This window comes from Varanus komodoensis, unplaced genomic scaffold (genome assembly GCF_004798865.1).
Source record: "Varanus komodoensis strain SLA01 unplaced genomic scaffold, ASM479886v1 scaffold63, whole genome shotgun sequence".
In the NCBI taxonomy this organism is placed as follows: Eukaryota; Metazoa; Chordata; class Lepidosauria; order Squamata; family Varanidae; genus Varanus; species Varanus komodoensis.
Genome location: NW_025336259.1, coordinates 326,239 through 347,990, shown reverse-complemented (window position 1 = coordinate 347,990; position 21,752 = coordinate 326,239). Strand labels below are relative to the sequence as shown.

Sequence of the window (21,752 nt, the reverse complement as noted above, 5' to 3'; positions counted from 1 at the left end):
CACTGCATTTATATCCCAACCTTTTCCTTCGTGCAAGAAACCTGCGCAGCTTACATAAAACTCCTCCACTCTGCTCTGCTCCTTCACTCCATTTTATCCTCACAGCAACAACCCTGTCAGTAGATTAGGCTGAGAGGGAGTAAGTCATTCAATGAGCTTCATGGCGAAGTATGGCTCTGAACCAGGTTCTCCTAGTTCTCTGAAATAGGAGGCAGGCCCAAGGTCCCAATCCAACATCCTCACCACTGCACCACAGTGGCTCTGTGGTGAAAACGCAGGCTCTGCCTGAAAACAAAGCTGCTAAGATCATATTCTCCTTATTAAAATCTATGCTGTTACCACATTCAGAACACTGGGGAGTTCTGGTTACTGCACCTGAAAAAGGATGTGTGGAGTTGCAAGAGCCACAGAAAGGAACAACTAAAATGAGCAAGAGGTTGAAGCAGCTCCCCCATGAAGAGAGGCTACAACAGCAGGGATTGTTTGCTTTAGAAAAAAGGCAAATAATGACAGGTGTGTTCAAAATTAGGCATTGTGTGGAGAGGAAGGTGTTTTCTCTCTCTTCCATAATACCTGAACCTGGGGAAATCCCATGCAACGGGTTGGCTGGAGATTCAAGACAGACGAAAGGACAGAGCACACAGTCAAGCTCTGGACTTCTCTGCCACAGTAAGTAGCGAAGGCCACCAGTCGGGTGGCTTTAAAAGGAGATTGGCCAAATTCACGGAGGAGAAGGCTATCCATGGCTACCAGTCTTGTTGGCTATAGGCAACCTCTGGTATCAAAAGCAAGACGCCTATGCACAGCAGTTGCAGGGAACCCCAGACAGGAAGGGGCAGTTGTACATCCATCCTGCCTGTGGGATCTTGTGGGCAGCTGGCTGAGCACTGTTTGAATAGAACGGGGGACCTAGATCAAGGGTCAGCAACCCGCGGCTCCGGAGCCACATGTGGCTCTTTCATCCCTCTGCTGCAGCTCCCTGTCGCTCAAAATACGCGTCACAACAGCAAATGTGCGACACCTGGTGGCATGCGATTTATTGAGCTTTCCGACCCCCAGTAGGCCAACCATGGATAAATCCAAGAAAAGAAAAGTTTCAGAAGAAAACAGAACATTTAATGGTACGTGGGCAGATTCACTTGCTTTCACTGCTGACGAGACTGGTTCACCGGAATGCTTAATATGTGGTGAGAAACTGGCAAACAACAAAAAGTTGAATGTTGCAAGACATTTCCAGAATAAACACACAGCTTTTGCTGAAAAATATCTGGATAGAGATGAGAGAAAAAAAGCCATTTCAAAACTGATGCGGAAGGTTGATCTGAGCAAAAATCATTTCAAGAAGTGGATTGTCTGCAAATCCAACTCCATATGCTAGTTCTGTGGCCGCTCAGGAAATAGTCAGGCACGGGAAGCCGCTCACAGATGGAGATTATATAGAAGAATCATCCATCGATTTCATAAATGCAACACACTATAGTTTTTTATACATAGCATAAAGGTAAAAAACGATATATGCTGTTAGCTTCCTTTTAGATGTCAAAAAGGTTTTGTGGCTCCCGGTGTTTTCTTTTCTGCGGGAAATGGGTCCAAATGGCTCTTTGAGTGTTTAAGGTTGCCGACCCCCTGACCTAGATGGACCACTAGTCTGGTCTAGAACGGTGTTCCACATGTTCTTAGCCTCTTCCCTTTCCTCAACTGTTAATCAAATTACTGTCATGCCCACATCTTTCCATGCTCCCTCCAACTCCAAGGGACCAACTCCTCCCTCATACTTATCGTTACATTCCATACTCCAAGCAATCTCTTCTCCACACAAGCATCACCTCAAACATAGTTCAGTACTCAGATATTCCTAATATCCTTTCAGATGTTAGCTACAGGGAGCCAGAAATGTCAGGAAACATTTGGATATTGTGAGTAAAGTGGAAAATATTTCAGGTAGCATGATTTTTCCAAAGCCTGAAGACCGCAGCTATTAAGTTTTCCCCGAAGAAAAGAAAAAGAGCCCACTGGCAATTAGAAGCAACACATGCCAGACGTAAAGGCTCCAGAGCACCCCTGAGCTGCACCTGCCACTGCACCGTTAAAGGTAACTTCTGTGCCTCACACCTCCTTCCTAAAAAAACAAAAACACACACCACAGAAGCCGGCCAGAAATAGCCACACCTTGTATCATTCCCCTCAAGAGATTCCCTTTGTAATACTCCTAGATGTGGGCACCACAATAGCAAGCACGAAAGGCTATCTTTAGAGATGGAGTCACAGATCTTGAAAATTACTTCAAGATCTCCTTTGTGATACTTCTCAGATCATACTGATATTACGCCTACACCATCAGGTAAGCTGCATTTAAAATCCCGTCACTGCAATTTCCAGACATGTTACTCGGTTGCAGAAACAGTTTTGGGAAACCTTAAAATGGATATATTAAGGCATAAGATTTTCTAGATTACAGTCCATGAAAGCTGATAACTGTGAGGCGTGCCAGCACTCTTAACCCCTCTTAAAGTGGTAAGAAGGCTGGAATCAGGAGCCCCCATTCAGTCATGAAACTCACTGGATAGCTTTGGACTATCAGAATAACCTTCCTCACAAGTTTGTTGTGTGAGGATAAAATAGAGAGGCGATTATCCTTGTAAGTTACCTTGAGCTCTTTGCAAGAGGAAGAAAGGTAGGATATTAATGCAATATAATATAATATCACCACCACCACCACCACCAGGCTTCTTGGGCACCATAAGCTTATGTTAATAACTGCAGCTATTTTAATAAGCCAATGACCTTTTTAAATATAAACACCAAACCTGGAGATAAATCCATAAATATACCAAATGCAACAGAAATAACTACATGCCAACCAAGTTGGATAACACTGGTACAATTGGTTTATTGACAGACTCACTTTCACAGTGAAACCTAATCATTAACGCTTCAGAGAAACCAAGGGGTAGCTGACCATGAACTGGGAGGAGCTGGGTGGCCTGCCCAATCACCGCAGTCCACTTTGGCATATTTGAGCATGACAGACTCCAGTCTATTCCGGCAACCTTTTGACTGCTCCAGCCACAGTGGAAAGAGACTGTGCTCACATGCCCTGCAAACTTACTGCAGCTGGTGACATGCTTCACAACTCACCACACTGGGCTGCAACAGCTGGGTGAACCTGTCCGTTGTGTAAGCAAGTATTCCACCACAGTAGCATGTCACCGGCCATTCCAGAAATATCTGTGCTCAAGTATGCAAGCAGGGTCTGGCTGGCCAAATGGAAACAGCTCTGGTGGTACGGGACTCCTATGCAAGGAACTATTCATGCCAGACTTTAGTATAAACTAGGGTAGCTCTGGTGAGCAGCGCCTGCTTTGAGAGTTTTTTGTAATTCCAGTAGTCCTAGTGGTACATCTGACAATAAAGAAGAATGCGATCTCCAACCGTCGACAAAGTAACATATGCCCCCATGTCCACCATATATAGTCCAGCAACTACTCATATTTCTTTAAGACGTCCAAGATGGCAAATAGGCCTTTCAAAGTCCTAATTCTGAAGTTATGTTAGTCGCGAAGTCGTGCCCGACCCATCACCACCCCATGGACGACATTCCTCCAGGATCTCCTGTCCTCCACCATCCTCCGGAGTGCCACTAAGCTCACACCGACTGCTTCAGTGACTCCATCTAGCCACTAATTCTGTTGTAGCCAGAACCAAAATCCATCTTTCCTGCATTCTATCTGTAACAGCTTAGCTATCCTCAGCATCAACATTCTCTTTCGATTACTGTTCAAACTTAAGAAATGAGGAGCGAGAGCACTGCGATGGGTTAACTGCAGAGAGCATTTGGTTCACCTTTCTCCATTTAGTCATGTGGATATGGATTATTTCACCCTGAACTATAGTGTGAGTCTACTATAGGTTTTAAAGCTCAAATCATAGATAGAGCTGAAGGCATACAACAAACCATGATTTAGAGAAGCCTGTATGTTAAGCTCCATTTTATTAGCAACACACTTTTCCAATCATCTTGACTTCAAACAGGCTTTAGTCATGAATTCAGATGATGCAAGCATAAACAAAGGAGCCTGCAGAAGATAACTGGATGCAGTGGAGTAAGGAATGGGGTTTACTAAAATGAAAGTTTAGATCTTTTCAGATCTGCTTGAAGCTGAAGAAACTGCTTCCAAAATGCCATTTTACTATGCACCAAACACATGGCAGGATTAGAACAGTGTTTTAATCCTATGTTTTATCTATGGGAGCACTGAAAAGGAGCTATGGAAGTGCTGGGATTGCCTAAGACGACAAAGTTTAGACTCAAGAGGGAAATTCACAGTACTGTTCCTAGCAGTTAAAGCTTAATTCTTCTTGCAGTGATGAATTAATCTATTTTATATATTTGTTATTCTGGTTGGTTATATATTAGATATACCTGGGAGAGTACTGAAAGTCACACAAGGTTGATTTATTTTATTATGTACCCAGAGTATAAGGAGGAATATATTTGCTCATTTGCATGGAGTTACCTGTTGTGTGGAATGGACATCCACTGTGTCCCAATCATTATGTTAACTTCTCCAATTGACAGGGACTGGATAGGTCAAAATGCATTTGCAATATTGCTAGTGCGCATTTATATAGCCCTGGATTTAGAAGTTAATATTGTGACTATGTGTAGCCTATGTAGGTGATGGATTGATGGGCATTTTGGTCTTCTGATCAACTGTATAAAGTCTGAGTGAAACATTAATATTTATATTAAAATGCTGTATTTTTAAATATGCATAATGTTCCTTCAACCAACTCCGTGTTTGTGTCTTTGCAACATAACTAATTCTTCTGAATACATCCAGCCATCATATGTCTCACAGATTTTAGTCAGGAGCTGCAAGTACAGGTCTGGTTCCAGCATGTCTAGCGTTTGCTGGCTGCATTTTCAAAGACAAGGGGCTGTGGTGGAAATGCATTTTAAGTCAAATAAGGCTGCCACTTCCCTTGAATATTTTAGTTACATAATTAAGATTGCATGAACAGATTCCTTATGAAGCAGAAGGCACTCTGCATTTCTTCCCCAATGCTATTTATGCTTTTTCCCATGCAAGTCTAAAAATGAATGCATTTTAAAGCACGCTTTAGACAACCAGTGTCCCAGCTTTACACCCTGTTTGTTTGATCAATATTTGAAAATACATACATACTTCAGAAGGTATCCATATTCAGGCACTAAAACTCAAAGCATAGGCACCTTTAGACATGAGCTAGTTCCATAATTTAAAGATCAGTTCATAATTTATCAAAAGATTTGTCCTTCCCACTCTTTCTCCCCATTCAATGACTATGTGCCACGTTTCCCACCTGGGCCTTACTTGTACAGTATCTAAAGCAAAATATACTCTTGCAGAATCTTAGAAGACTAGAGTTGGAAGGGGCCACTGTACCCAACCACCTGCTCCATGCAGGACTCCAAATTAAAGAATCCCAGCCAGATGACTATCCAACTGCCCCTTGCACGCCTCCAGTGTGGGAGAATCTGCAATCTCCCAAAGCAATTGGTTCCATTTCCGTACTGCTCTAACAGTCAGAAATTTTTTCCTGATTTCTAGCCAGAATCTGGCTTCCTGTAGCTTGAACCCATTATACTGTGTCCTGCACTCCAGGATGATCAAGAAGAGATCCTGTCCTTCCTCCAACATTCTTCAGCTAGCCACTCCCCCATGCTGACTGGGAAAAGTCAGGAAGTGGAGGATATTTTCTGGTAGACATGCAAGAACTGCTCATTTTAAAGTGATTATACTAGTTCAAGTTTCAACAGTATCTTTGTCTTATGTTAATTTTCCCGTTCTGTTGAAAATGCATGATATTTTTCTGATTTATGTAAAAAGTTTAAGTTTGGAAGAGTTTATGTGTAGTACAGGCAGCCAAGAGTGTTAATTCCTAATTGTGGAATGGACCCAAGAGTCTAAGATATAGGTTTTCCTCACCCCAGAAAAAGGAATTGCTCGAGGTACACTGAAAATTCTGTATGCTTAGGAACAGGAATTAAGAAAACATACCAAGGTTTGTTTAACTGTCTGTCAGACAAACATTAGGACAAGTGTAAATTAAATAGACCAAGAGTTACTGTTACGTGTGAATCAGGTCAGGGTCAACTGAAGAGGTAGTAATGGGCTTTTTTGGAGAGAGGGAAGGGATAGATTATTTTTACATTTCTTTTTGATTCACTTAAGAGCCTCGTGAGGCATTAAAGAAATCTGCCCTTCCTTAATTGTTTCCATCCTAGACATCTTGATTTGTTACCCTTAATACACTCAAGAAAGATATTTCAGGGGAAGCAGAAATGGAATTGACTAGACAATCCTGTCATACGAAGATGACAATCAAGTGCATTTCTTACTCTCCATGGGACTGTTGAGGGAAATGCTTTCAAATGCTGAAGAAACTGGAAATTTTACCAGATAGGTCAAAGCTTCCAAGCAGACACAAGACGATTTAACCTGTTGTTTGTATGACAAAATTGAACAGATAACATGTTGCTCAGTAAGAGCTTTGAAAGGCTATGACTGTTTTGCTGATCTATCTAGCAGTTTTCTTTAGAATGAGTGAGAAGTTATTCAACCTAAGCAACCAAATACCATAACATAACTTCCTGACATTTCTCTATTTTAGATTCTACTTTTCTAACAGTACACTGAATATAACCCCTTCTTCCAAATTAGTCTATTACATAAGAGAAAAAATTGACCTTATATTTAATTATCATCCTCTATTAAAATGTACTGTCATTTATCAGGGCCACAATCAAGATTGTTTTTGTGGAAATAATTCAGCAAGTCAGAAGAATGGAAAATGAAAATGCTTTAAGGCAGTATACAGCACACAAGGACCAAGTCCTTGAGTTCTGGTTAATCATTCATAGCCTAACATATTAAAATGGAGCATCTTCCCTTCTATTCCAGTAGGAAAAAATTAACTTCTGAAATTTGCAATGATGTAGCAAATTATGCAACAGTTCAAGGTTACAGAGCTATATATAAAATGTGCAACTGACAGAAGTGGAACAGCAGCATAACAATGCTTGCCAAAGAGCTTGGCCCCTGGCAACTCAGTTTGTCTCAAGATCTAGCACTTACAACTCTCCTGGCAGTGTGAATGTCCCTGGAGGCACAGTACGAACACACAAGAGGAGGGAACGAACGCTCTCCCCGACTGCTTGTACTACAACGCGGGGGAGCTGGGTCGGAGTTCAGATTGTGCAATGGAAGCAAGATGGCCACCAAACTAAAAATAAGACTCTCAGTTACAGAGGATGACTTGCAGGAGATCAACCCTCTACACTTATCAGTAAAAGGGCAGCCAAAACCATCTTGTGCTTTGGCTGTTTTTCTTCCAAGCAAGGTTAGCATATCACCAAATATGCTATCACACCTTTAATATAATGTGTGGAAGATTTATTGCAATCTCATAAGTCACAGTTTTAATAGAAAAAAATCAAATATGGACACGCAATTCCAGCCTTAAAGTCTCACACTTTTTATGCATCTGTGAAGAACCAAGGGTATAGCACCTTAACAAGAGTCACCGCTATATCAAGCTAATGGACTGATTAACCAAGGCATTCACACCAACAACCATGTCATCCTGGTACTCACGCAGCACGATTTGCTTGCTAACTAATGCAACGAGCCGACTGCAGTCATGGTCCTGCTGAACCTATTTCTATATGTAGGAATGCACCAAGTCCATCTGCATGCAATGTCAACAGCAGGCAGAGTTAACGTTCAACACCGAGGTATGTGATTTCAACTAAAATAGCATCGTAAATTCTACCGGAAGTGTGTCCGTATCGGAATCAACCGAGCCAGGAAGTTGCTAGCTCAAATTAACTCAGACATTCTCAACTTGGGGACAGCCTGTCGATAGAACAACTGCTGGGACGATAAAATTTGGCCTAGGCTCTCCAGTTGCCCCACGCACCAACTCCAACATTTAAGATGTCTTTGGGGACATACTGAAAGCATTTATGACACAACACAAAGAGCAGTGTGGCAGAGTGGTGAAAAGGCTGAACTGTGACTCAGAAGACTCGACTTCTATTCTCCAGCTGGTCATGAAGCTCACTGGGTGACTTTGGGCCAGTCACTGACTCTCAGCCTAGCCTACTTTGCAGGGTTGTTGTGAGGCTAAAATGAGGAAGATTGTGTTCCTGGCAGGAAAAAGGCTAGACTTAATGGAATAGATAAATAATAAACTGCTATCATTAGTCACCTAATGAGGTAGATAATGTTTACAGATCTCTTTCATCCACATTCACAATGCAATGATTTCCGGAACAAAGATCAAGCCAGCTTGAACTAGAAATGATATCACGTCACAGGTCATTTTGACCTGACAGGTCAGAGTTTAAAAACCAGTCAGCAACTGTGTGAACTTCCAACTCCCAGCTCAACAGGAAAATGAGAAGGCAGACTTATGAGAATAAACTTTTCTCACTTATGACCACAATAATCCCAGATTAAAATATACATAAAAACATAAACTGATCCTTAGATAAAAAATTCTCCCACTTCCACAGCCTCCCCTCCTTCCTATTCACTAGCAACTATGTCTAGTTGGTAAACAGATCCTTTTCTTCACTACATAGTTCCATGCAACATTTTTTTCAACCAAGTCCACCACAACCCTGGAAGATGCATTAATTATGAGAAACTGTGGGCACGTGTAACCAAGCAAAAGGATTCAGTTTAGATGTAGGAGGCTATAATCACCTATATGAATAAAGCAGCAGTAGCTGGAAATAATTAGAGTCCTAGCTATTCTTAGGAGGGCTGTGAATCTTTTTGTACGAACACGGTTATTGGTGGGCATGAGGCTTATTGCAGTGAAGCAACCAACCGCTTCACTACAATAAGCATATGCGCTGGAGCTAATCTTGTTCCCTACCACATGGAAGAAGTTAGGAACCCATGAACTGCAATGGGTCAGAAAGAACCATAAACCACAATTGGGGACTATATTTTATTATTTATATTTATTAATTTTTCTACCATTCAATAGCCAAAGCTCTCAACAACTCATAAAAAAACACAAAAATGATATTATATACATTTCAAAAAGAAAAGTGTGCCCACAGCTGGAGTCGTATGTTCAATTCTGGGCCCCTCATTACAAGAGGGATATAGCAAGGTTGGAATCCGTGCAGTGAAGCGCCACTAGGGTGGTGGCCGGTTTGCAGGGGAAGCCAGATGAGGCGAGACTGAGGGAGCTGGGTCTCTTCAGCCTCGAGAGGAGGAGACTCAGGGGGGACCTGTTAGCGACATGCAGGTACATGAACGGGTGCCATGCAGAGGTGGAGCATGACCTTTTTTCCCCTGCAGTGGAGGCCAGGACACGTTGCAATGGAGCAAAGCTCAGGGAACAAGATGTAGGGGGGATGCCAGGAAGCACTTCTTGATGGTTAGGGCCCCGAGGGTACGGAATGGGCTCCCATGGGAGGTGGTTGAAACCCCATCGGTGCGGGTGTTCAGGGATGGGCTGGACATGTGCATGGTGGGCATGTCATGAGTGGAGCTGGCTGGAGCCGGGGGGGGGGGGGTCAGGCTAGTGGCCCAGGAGGCCCCTTCTGACTCACTCTGTTGCTATGTTTCTACTGCAGTCTGGACCTCTTCTATTTGCCATTCTCTATTTATTAGAGCTTTTGTATATCCTTCACAATAGCCAAATGGCTCTCTGAATAGTTTACATTAAAAATTAACAAAAATCCAATGCAATAAAACAGTTCAACATAATATACATATTAAATATAAACCGTAGCGCTAATTGTTGGACTAATGCACAGCGCAGCACCAAAAGCTCAAAATAAAATGTGCAACATCGATGGCTAGAAAAAGAGCTCACACTTTTTCCTTGGTGATTGGTCCATAAGCAGTAAGAACCATCTGTTGTTGTTGTTGCTGTTGTTGTTGCTGTTTGAGGGGATATTTTGTTTGGAATTTATCACTAAACCACTTTTCCCTAACAGCCAGCAGGCTGACTTCACTTGTCTCTATGGTTATTTTCTTCTGCAATAGTCCTCTTTTACATTACAAAGCCAGCCAGCCTGGCCATACCTAACATAAAGACTTCAGTTAGAAAACCTTTTGTCTTGATCTGCTTGAAAGAAGGTGCGGGGAGGAAGACCCATCCACAAGATCTATTCCAGTAATAGCATAAAACCTGCCCATTTATTTCCAACATTCTTTGTCAATTCATATGCTGGATTTTCAACAAATATCTTGTCAATCCAACTGTTCCAGCATGCTTCAGACATTTTAAGCATCCATTTCCTGACATCTGGGAAGTGGCCTTCCAGTTTTCCTGATTATACTGTTATGGCTGCAATCAGACTCATTATTGATGGCTTCTCAGTGTTAGAAACAGATTTTACACCTGCCATTGCAATAATGCTAATAAAAAAGTAATGAAAGGCTTTAACTTGTATCTCATGAAATTATGTCCAATATTTGATTTCAACACTTTTTTTAACATGCTGGGTCTGTGTTCTCATTCCCATTTTCCAAGTTTCTGGCACTTTCAACAAGCCCTACAATAAGTCCAACACTGACTGAACTTAAAGGTGCATCAGCATTAGGCAGAATCAGCTGAAACAGATCCAGATTCTATGAGAAGGTGACCCATCTTTGCAGACCCGAAAGGGATGCAAGCTGCCGTACATTTGCTTTCTCTGGCAAAACTCATACTGCTCCTGGCAAAAAGGACAGAGACAAATGAAGCACCCTAGCTCTCCACCCCCAGCAGATGTCCTACTCAGCCCTCTTCCAGGCAGCCCTTCATATATTTTCCAAACTCTAAAATTCTCAGGATACCAAATCCTGCACCCTATAAGAACTATACATATGTAATGCCCTAACATAGGAAAGAAAACAGAAAAGCCTGAAAATCGTGGTTCTTGCTTTGTTGATAGTGCAGCAGGATCCAATCCTAGCTTTTTAAATTATTTTATGCAATTATTTATTTGGCAGCATCATGAAAATCATGTGTTTCTGAATATCACACTACATGGGCAAGCTTACGGTAAGGAAAGTATGACCCGCCAGACATTGCTGGATTCCTGCTCTCACTAATCTCAGCCAGCAGGCAATAGGCAGGGATAACAGGTATTGGAGTCTAACATCTGGAAGACTCAACCCTGGCTTGAGTTCATGTGGGCTGTTTCAGAAGCCCCAATGGAGCCAAGAAGAGATTTCTCTCCAGATCTGGGCTGCTCTGGGACTTCACCTGATGATCCGTATCAGAAGTTCACAGGATTAGTCCCAGGTCCTGCTGGAGTTTCCTGATGAGACCCAGGCAACAGCCTTGGAGGAAGAACTGGCCTCAGAATCACAGGTCTCTCTATTTGCCTCCGTGCCTGGTTCTTGCCTGATGTATATCCCGCCTCTGTCTCACCTCGCAAAATGAGCCTTCTTCCAGGCTGTGGTGCGGTTCAGCTCCTACACCTCACCAGGGCCTTGCCACAAGGTATCCGCACTTCTGTCTTCCTGTTCTTGACCTTGGCTTGCCCAAGACTGTGCCCAGGTCTTGCCTCCAATACATAACTCCTAGTTTCTGACTTCAGACTGTTCTGTATAACTTGGACTCGCCACTGAACTTCACTACTGGACTTCACACTTTGTTTCACCTCAGTTTCTGTTGCCTTGGCCTTGTCTCCTGCCTCCCAAGTCCCAACCCCGGCAAATCAAGTAATCTAATTATAGCTTCAATATATATTAATAAACTCCTACAGTTAGAAAAAGTTGCATAATTCTACCTAAATGTACTTAAATATGCTGATTTGCATAGGCAGCACTTCATGGAACGGAAGTGGTTGTAAGGGAGGAGCCATAGCTCAAGGAGTTAACGAACGTTTTGCGTATAGACAAACAAGAGTTTAAGCTATGATACCTTTAGGTTAAAGAATCTTTAGTGGCAGAAGTGGGGACAAATATTACCACTTTCCTAACTCCATACATGTTCTCGTGCTCTTTAATGGTGCTTCTGTAGATGTGTCAAGGCTCTGACACCAAATAATGTATGTTCCTGTAAGCCCTGAGGTATGGCAGAGCACACGCACTTGGCCACAACTGCTCAGCTCCCAAGCCAGCTGTAGGTATACAAAGATGGTAATTCCACTGAACTACATTTCTGGTCATGCGAAGAATGTGAGTACCAATTTCGAGAATGATTCCAAGGTATCAGCAAGCGACTGACAAAAAGCTAGCTTTCTGTTCCAAGTCGGGCTCCAGCAACTTTCATTAATATAATAAGGAGAGAAATGCAATTCCTATATCCAGCCATACATGCTGACTGCATCAGTGCTCAAATTTACATCAAGTAGGCCAGAGTTCTGAAGAATTCTGGCTTATACAAGCAGGCTGTACTGAGGAAAATGAAGATGTGAAGCAGGACCATTCCACCAGCCCTGATGAAATAATTTTGTTTCCCCTTCCCTCCTCACTCCATGCTCTTTGTATGCTCTTACAGTCTAAAGAGATTGTAAACCTGTTGGCAGGGGCTCTCATGCCTAACTTATAACTAAAAAATAAAAGTGACTCTGAGAACCTTCTGACTGAGGAGGGCCATAAAAATACTTCAAGTAACTAAATAGAACAGATCACGAGCAAAGCTTACCATTGCACTCAAACTCAACTTCTGGTTTGTCGATCAGAGAATAGTAGAAATGGATGGGGCAGAGGGCCATTGGGTCCAACCCCCCGGTTCAGTGCAGGACCCCCAGTTAAACCATCCCTCTCAGATGGTTCTCCAGTCGCCTCTCGAATGCCTCTAGTGTGGGAGGGCCCATCACTTCCCTAGGTCATGGGTTCCACTGCTATACTGCTCCAACAGCAGGAATTTCTTCCTGATGTTCAGCTAGAACCTGGCTTCCTGTAACCTGATCCCGTTATTCCATGTCCTGCACTCTGTGATGAGCAAGAAGAGATCCTGGCCTTCCTCTTTATGACAGCCTTTCAAATACTATCATATCTCCCCTCAGTCTTCTCAAGGCTAAATATGCCCAATTCTTCCGCTCCGTCTTCATCAGGGTTTGTTGCCAATTCCTGGACCATCGTTGCTTTCCTCTGAACCTTTTCCATTTGTATCTTTATTAAATTGTGATGCCCAGAACTGGACACAGGACTCCAGATGAGACCTAAGCAGTGCTCAGTAAAGGAGAACTAGTACTTCGTGTGATTTGGAAGTGACGGCCCTATTAATGCAGCCTAAAATAGCATTTGCCCTTTTTGCAGTCACATCACATTGTTGACTCATATTCAGCTTGTGATCTACAACAATTCCTAGACCTTCTTGCTTGCAGCATCATTGAGCCAGGTATTCCCCTTCTTATATCAATGCATTTGGTTTCTTTTTCCTAGGTGCAGAACTTAACATCTATACCCATTAAATTCCATTCTGTTGTTTTCAGCCAGTGAATTTATCAAGATCACCTTGAATGTGATTTCTATCAGATAGTAGGGTATTAGCTATTCCACCCAGTTTTGTGACATCTACAAATCTGATCATTCCTGACTCAAGTCAGGAATAAGACAACTTCACACCATGGCTTCAGATTCTGGCTTGTTAGCAGAGTGACAAGCAGGAGTCCCAGTTTCGGCATAATGCTAAGTTTTTCCTTTCTGGCAAGGAAAAGCTACTGAAGCTGTTCCTGCTGGTGGGAGACACCAAGCTGGGACATTGATGTGTGAGGAATCTGGTGTGTGTGTGGGGGTGGGGGGAATATCGAGATTTTCTTGGTTCTGCTCCCTAGACTCCAGCTCAGAGGCCTATCAGAGAGGGGGCCCTATCCTCACACATCACTGTCTGCTCAGATAATTTCTCCAATTCTGAGGAGACAGAAAAACAGAAGTGTGCAGATCACTTGGCAGTTTCAAGGTTACCTGAAGTGAAGTATCCAGGCACTGCAAGGTACCTAGTAAAGATTCTCAGGCAAAGTGTGAAAACCAACCTGCCTTGAAAAAGAAGGGAGACTTTTCAGAGCTGGGGGCAGATAGATAAGCACTTCTTTGACCCCATCAGGAGACGAGAGAGGAAGAGGGTGGAGCAGCTATGAAGTGCCTGGCATTCTTGCATGGCTGTCCAACAGGACGATGAGTCCAATTGTTGCACGGGTGGCATTAGGGGACTGCTATGCGCACCCACTGCCCACATGCCTGCTCGCAAGCCAAGTTCTGCTTCTACACACCTGGCATGCAGGCTTTACATATTTAGCAGAGAAATAATTAAATGCAAAGAAGAGACTTGCTAGCTTTCATTCATTCATTCATTCGATTTATATCCTGCCTTTTTCCCCAAAGGGCTCAAGGCAGCTTACATCATTCTCCTCCTCCATCTTATCCCCATAACAACAACCCTGTGAGGTAGGTTAGGCTGAGGGTCTGTGACTGGCCCAAAGACACCCAGTTGGCTCCATGGCTGAGCGGGGACTAGAACCCAGATCCTCTGAGTCCCAGTCCCATGCTCTTAACCACTACACCACCATGCACTGCTCATTTCCTAGGCTAGGGAGCATGGGAAAGAAGTCCAACAAGAACAAAAGAACCCAATTTCAGAAGGATCTTCACATCACTAAGCTGGAGTGATCAAGAAGCACGCACCGATCTAGTTTCTCTGGGACAGGCTACATTAAAGGAACCCTTAGATACGTGTTCCTTGTTGAAGAAAATGATGCCTTAAGAGAGATACGCACCAGATTTGAAGCACAGCAGCAAAACAAGGTTAGATGCATTCCTGAACAAACCTCTCTTCTTCCAAACTTGTTAGTTTGCCCCTGTACCTCTAAGCATTTCAGGTTCTTGATGTTTTGGGAATGCAACAACTAAATTAGCTCCAGCTTTTTTCTAAGCCTTGGAGTTGGTCAGTGGGAAAATGATCATTCTTGCAGTTGCTCTGGGCTTCTTATTGTCCTGAGAAAGCAGTGCAATTGCAAATGTGATCCTTGCCCTGTCTTCAGTTTCAGTGTTGACAGGAAATGTGTGGCACACTGTGTTTCTCACAGGGCAATGGCATGTTCACCATCATAAGCAAAATTGTGAAACCATTTGTTTCAGTTTTTACTGGTAACATAAGCCCTGCACATGACTGTGCTATAGTTACATCGCTCACAACCCAAATTTCAGAGTGGCCAATCTAAGCAGTGACATTGTGCAAGACTTCCGTAAGTACTCAGGTTTGCAACTGTAGGAAAATTCTAATGCTGGTGCAGCCACCAAGAACAGTTGCATGCCACTTTCCACCAGTAAAACGGGGTGGCTTCATAGGAGTGATCCAGAACAAACTATTTCTAGCATGACAAGAACTGAAGAGGAAGAGGTCTTCCTTTTATCTTTAGGGTCTTGTCAGCAAGGTCAATGACTGGGAGGGAGATCTGCTGTGCCCTTCCTGTAGTCCAATGCAGTTGGCCCGATTAATCCGCCTTAGTTTGTCACCCTCCCCCTATTTTAACCAAATCAAGCTCCATTCTTCCTTCAGAATACTAGAAATGGGACGTTAAAGACACGCCTTCACTGCAGGAACTGGACAAAGAGTGAACACAGAGCCAAGAGGTTACTTCTCACAACACGTGTATAACCACTTGGCAGAGCAATATGGTCCGTTGGCTTACCAAGAGGAAGGAGAAGTTCTGACTTGCTTCTGGGGAATGCAGAAGAGCAGCAAGCCCAAGTAAAGTGCTGCCAAGAAGTCAGTTCAGAGGTATATAAAACCTTGAATATATGGCAGCCTATATAGTCAGATATTGTAGTCTTCTAGCTTTTTCATTCTCAGAATTGCATATTAAACAGAAAACCACAACAAATTCGTGCAGTCGGTATTTTACAAGCTTGTATATTGATATGTAGTCATGGGCTACTACTGCCAATACTTTCAACTGGACCTATTTATCAATTCTTTTCCTTCCTGAGTCACACTTACCTTCACTGTAAAATACCTAAACAACTATCTGAAAATGACTACCTGTTCCACCTTCACCTGTCTTCAGGGTACCCAATTTATACTGCTTACTTTAAGACTGTACAAAAAAACCTAAGAAAATGACTGACAGAAGGCCATTCTCTTGGCAACAAGATAAGGAAGCTTTTGTAAAGCAGAAAATTAAATCTCTCCATAGACAGGACTGACAAGAAAACTGCTCAGGGACCAGACTGCTTGACTTTCATACAGTTTAAGTCTAGGCTTATGTCATTACAAACCACTGAGTGGTATCTTGTTGTTGTTAGTCACGAAGTCATGTCCAACCCATCGCGACCCCATGGACAACATTCCTCCAGGACAACATGTCCTCCACCATCCCCCAGAGTCCACTCAAGCTCACGCCGACTGCTTCAGTGACTCCATCTAGCCACCTCATTCTCTGTCATCCCCTTCTTCTATTTTTTACTATGTATGGGTATGAAAGCTGGACACGGGGAAAGATAATAGGAAGAAAATTGATGTATTTGAAACATGGTGCTAGATGAGAGCTTTGGACTGACAAGGGGCAAACAAGGTGCTCCTAGATCAAATCAAGTCAAGAGAATTCCCTAGAAGCAAAAACATCAAAACTGAGACTATCATACTTTGGATACAACACGAGAAGGCAAAGCTCCCTGGAGAAGACAGTCATGCTAGGCAAAGGCAGAAGAAAAGGAAGACCAAATACGAGATGGACTGACTCCTTAAAGGAAGCCACAATCTTGAATATACAAAAGATGAGCAGGGCTGTCATGGAATGAACATTTTGAAGGCCTTTCATTCGAAGGATCTCCATAAATCGGAGATACATGGCACCTAAAATAGAGCATTTGGGTCATACTTCCTATAGCCCTCATTTTCTACAAAATTTTCTAGAGTCCTCGTGGCACTGTGGCATTGGAACCACAATGCTTGTCAAAATAGTTCTGCCAGCAGCAATCCACCCAGACGCTACTATCAACACTCATGGCCTTCCTCTGACTGCCACATCCAGGGAGGCTTGGCAAGCAGCCTCAACGAGGACAGCCTTCTCAGCAACAGTCTCCAATGATGGGACCAGCTCCCCACTGAGGCCGACCTGGCACTTCTTCTAGCACCAGTTTAAAAGTATACTCCATGACAAGATATTTAATGGTTATGAACAGTATTCGGTGTCATGCGCTGGGGTCCTCCTCCTGAGTAAACATGCCACTCTGGCATGCCTTTTTCCAACAGACGTCACTGCGAGAAGCCTCTGAGTTCATCCAGAGTGAAACGATGAGCCTTCTGTAACATCAAGCGTTCCCTTGTGCTTCTACAACCCCTTCAGCGCCTTGGTCCAGAAAGTGGGGCACTGGGCAATCATGCTCGTCTGCATTCTTCCTGTCTTTCAACCAATGGAGCCTCCCGCCAGTGCTGGCACCTAGCAACTGGTGCCACCTTTTCAGGAGGAGGGACTTCTATGTCTGACAAACGACTGAGGTCTCTCTCCCCACTCCCCTGCTGTGGGACATGTCCAGCCTCTTGGCTCCACCGCCTCCCCATGGACTGTTCGACGGGGCTCCCACCAGCCCGAACTGTCATTCCCTCCTCTTCTCCTGTCTCGTCATTCCTGGGCCAATTGACACAGGCTTCCTCAGTCCCAGTTGCCAACTCCCCCCGCTCTGTCTTCCCAGACATTCCCTAGTCTTGGTCTCCCACAACAATCTCATCTTCACCATCTGAGCTTGAGCTCCCATCAAACTGGGCAGCTGCTCATGTTCCTCTGCCTGGCTGAGCAGTGGGGCTTTGTATCCCAGTCCCGGGGGGGGGGGCTGGGGGGGAGGCCCCTCCCCGCCCCAGAGGCAGGCGGCCAGCCCCGGGCATTATGTTGCTTCATCAATATAGCCACCCAGCTGGAAAGAATGCAGGTTTTTGTGATACATAAGCCTGCAAAAAAGATACTCAGATTATACTATGTACTTGTATAACCATACATACCTTAAAGCATCTTAAATACAGCATGATTATCAAATTCATACAGTGTATAAAAGCCAGATGGGAATTAAGACATCTCTGCATGTAATCTTTTACAAAAATGAAGCCAAAGAAAGGATAAACAACAATTTTACAGTTCCCATTATACCCCACTTTTCTACATAAAATATAATCAAAGGGGCATACAAACATGAGCATTAATACAACATAACCTGTGCAGTATAGTGGCTACCACATTAGAATAGAACCAATACAATTTGGATTCTAATTCCTCTTTAGACAAGTTTATTGCCTGTTGTTTTTCTGCAGTCCTAGCAATATGAACGAGTTTTAGCTGTAAAAAGTACTTACAATGTAATTATGTGCTTTATTGTCTTATTCTATACTACATATTATTGCATTTATCACTGTTGTTCACTCCCCAAAGAGCTTCGACTACTGGGAAGTATAGAAATTAAACAAACAAAAATAATTTGACTGGCTGAATTTGGACCCATTGCTCTCTCTCAACCTAACTATTTCACAGAGTTGATATAAGGATAACATGCCAGCATGAAATCACTGAAGGTAGGGTGAATTGTGTGTGCGTGCACACATGTATAAATAATGCTACAACAAATAACAGCAGCAAAAAAGATTATCTGTCCACTATCAGCATATCACAAAACTTGTGCTCATTCTGTGATTATGTTATTTGAGAAGATTTCTTCCACCTCAGAAATCAGTAGTTTAAAATTATGCAAAATTCAATTATCGTTTAGTTCAATACAGTGTAGATTCCCTTGGAATCTTTACAAAGAACTTACATGAAGTTGGATTAAGTCTGATCTAGGTCAGTAGTCTACATACCAACACCATGACAACTATACCATATAGTGTCATATATTCATTATATCACATACAAATATTAACACAATGCAGTATTACAAATATGAACATCACTGTACATTACTTAGAATATATTCAAAATTAAAATAAGCACATGGATGTAAAGAAATCCCAGGATTTAATAAGCAGGAAAAAGATCTACTACAAAGTCTTCCTCTGAGGCCTGTCTCAAAAGCATCATACAAACTAGAGAAAATCTGCATCCGATTAGAACAGGAAATTGAATAATAAAGGCAAAAAGCTAGTACTATGGTTTCATTTTATCAATACTTACTTGGTACAAACATCAGTCCTGAAAACCATGCAAGTAAATGGTTCACAGAAGAACTCACTGCAAGCTCAAACCAATGTATTATTTTATATGGTTATGCTTTTCACCCACAGTGGATAACTAAACAGAGTGGGTTCTTATGTCATTTGAATCACTTCCCACAGAGTAGCTTGTTCCCTCCACACACAACATGCAACCTTGAGAACATATGGGCTGTTCATGGGGTTGTTTTACCCACATTGGTTTGTTGTGTCATCCAAAGTCAGGTGACTGATCAACACTGCGGTGTCGATGACAAGTGAGGTACTCGGGCAGGAAAGGTACGAACAAGAAATCTCATTCACATCCTGAGAGAGAAGAACCTAGCTTCTCACGTGCTAGGTGGTGGGGACAACACTGGAGACCACTGGGGAAAGCCACTGTTTCTTTCCCAGGACAGCCGATCTTTCCTGCTCATTGCACTAAGCCCTATGCGCCTATGGAAGAGGCCCCACAGCCAAACCATTGCACTAACCCTTAACTGAAAATCAAGTCACCAAAACATGAACTGTCTTTAAAAGTACAAGAAAAGAACCTTCCACTGTACTTTCAATTAATGGCAATGTCTAACCTACTACTCTTTGATAATATTCTAGCCCTTGCAATGCCTTGAAATCCACAGACAACTTTGAACAGATTTTCCTTAGAGCCGGTAAAGTAGGGATCATGCTGAGAATCCAGAATTAAATCCCCTGGTATGCAGAAACAACCGAAGAAATACAGAAACTGAGTTCATTGAGAGAAACTACTATAGACAGAGAGATATTATCTGTAGGAGTACCATATCTGAATTATTTTTGGCCTAACCAAGAAGCATCATGTTTTGTTTTGTTATCTAGCCCCTGCAGGGTAAGAATGAAGTGTACAGAGAATGTAAGGAAATTAATGGGAGAATAAAAGTTATTAAATCTGAAATTAACCATTGTCAGCTCCCTGAAGAAACTGGGGAACTGAAAAAGCATTATATGCCAATGGGCTCCAAATGTTTACCCCGTGACAAGATTTTTGTCCTGTTCCTTCTTGGAGGTATATAGAATAGCAAAGACCCCCTTTATGCCAGGATCTGTGATGAAACTGGGCTTTCAGGAAAAGCAGCTCAATTCCAGGAGTGAGGATGGGAGTAAATGCTCGATAAAGGGGATGCAGAGATTAGAAAGGAACAGGTGGCTTGCCCACCTTTCTCTGGCAGCTTCGCCGCTCCTCTCTGCCCACCGGGGAGAACGCCTGGCCGGCTCTCCCAAGCCTCGAGACTGGAAAGAGCTTCCTACGTGGATTGGGAGGGGCTCGACATCCGCACCTTCCCCCCCCCCCCCCGGCACCAAGGCCATTTTTCCACCACAAGGAGGACGGAGCTGCCATGCAAGGGCCTCCGTGACACCCCCGCTTCATCTCATATGGGGGGGGGGCTGAAATAAGGGAGGCAGAGCAGCGGGGAGCAGCAGCCGCCTTCAACATGGGGTGCATTTGGGGGGGTTCTTGGCCGGGAAGGGAGGACGGCGTTGCCCCCCTTCCTTCCTCCCTCCCCCAGCAGCACATGCAGGTCAGGGCAAGGGAAGGGCCACGGCTGCGCCTTCGACGGGAGGGCACGGCGTCCGGAGGCCAGGGGCGCAACATGCCGCCTCCAGCGCCAGCGCCGCCCCCACCCACCGGGCTTCGCTGCCCCGCCATCGGCGCCGGCCACGGGCAGGAGGCACGGGGCAGGGCAGCGCACGAGCCGGGGCGGCGGGGGGCCAGCGAGGGCTCCGCCTGGACGGGGCCGGGGCGGCGGGGAGGCCGTGGCGCGTCCTTCCCTCGCCCCGCGGCCGGGCGCCGGGCCCCTCACTCACCGCTTTGCTCCCCGAGGAAGACCAGCTTGAATTTCCGCAGCGGGTTGCCGAAGTCGCCGCCCGCCGACATGATGAGCAGCAGGACCGGGTGGGCAGCAGGACAGGAGGGTCCGGCGCCGGCGCCGCCTCGGGGAGCTGCCGCTCGCCTCGCCCGCTCGCTCGCTCGCGGAGGGACGGGGCGCCGGCGGAGCGGAGCAGGCGCAGGGGCGCAGCAGGGCCGCCGGTGCTCCCCTCCTGCAGCGGGGCCGGTCCTTCCCCCTCACGGAGACAGGGAGGCGGCAGGCGCACGGCGCTCCCGACCGTGGCGAGGCGGCGCAAGGGCGGCGGGCGGCGGGCGAGCGGCGGCGGCTCGAGAGGCAGCCCGACCCAACCCCGCCTGCGCCGCGGAGGCGACTACTCAGCCCCGCCCCGACCGTCCGTCCGTCCGTCCGTCCGCCCGCCCGCGCGCGGCCCGCTCGCCTCTCCCTCAGGCCGGCGGCGGCTCCTCCCGCTCCTCCTCAGGTAGCCGCTGCGCGCGCGCTGCCAAGGCCCGCCCACAGCGCCCGAGCCCGGCGATTGGGGCGTCGGCGAGCGCGCGCCTGTCTGTCACTTCCCTTCTGCCAGGGACGCCGCGGCGGCGGCCGAGCCTACTGCGCAAGCGCGTACGGAGAAAGGCGTGCCCCGGCAGGCTCCGGGGGCGGGATTTGAGCTTTTCCGAGGTTTAATGCCGCGGCAGCTTCCGCCTTACGTGTGCGTGCCACTCGCTCGCCGTCCACCGGTAGGATTGGCTGATCCGCCCTCGG

General features: G+C 44.9%; 1 protein-coding gene across 2 annotated transcripts in view; it reads right to left on the bottom strand.

Moving 5' to 3' along the window:
- Positions 1-21,323, bottom strand: part of RAB6A (RAB6A, member RAS oncogene family) — a 72,160-nt gene extending 50,837 nt beyond the window's left edge. Inside the window, exon 1 of one of the 2 annotated variants that reach the window (XM_044450141.1) lies at positions 20,971-21,323. In XM_044450141.1, coding sequence (XP_044306076.1) covers positions 20,971-21,040 — 70 coding nt within the window. In that variant the 5' untranslated portion in view covers positions 21,041-21,323. The remainder of the gene's footprint in view (positions 1-20,970) is intronic. The other variant, XM_044450140.1, reaches the window with a different exon arrangement.
- Between the last annotated feature and the right edge of the window lie 429 nt (positions 21,324-21,752).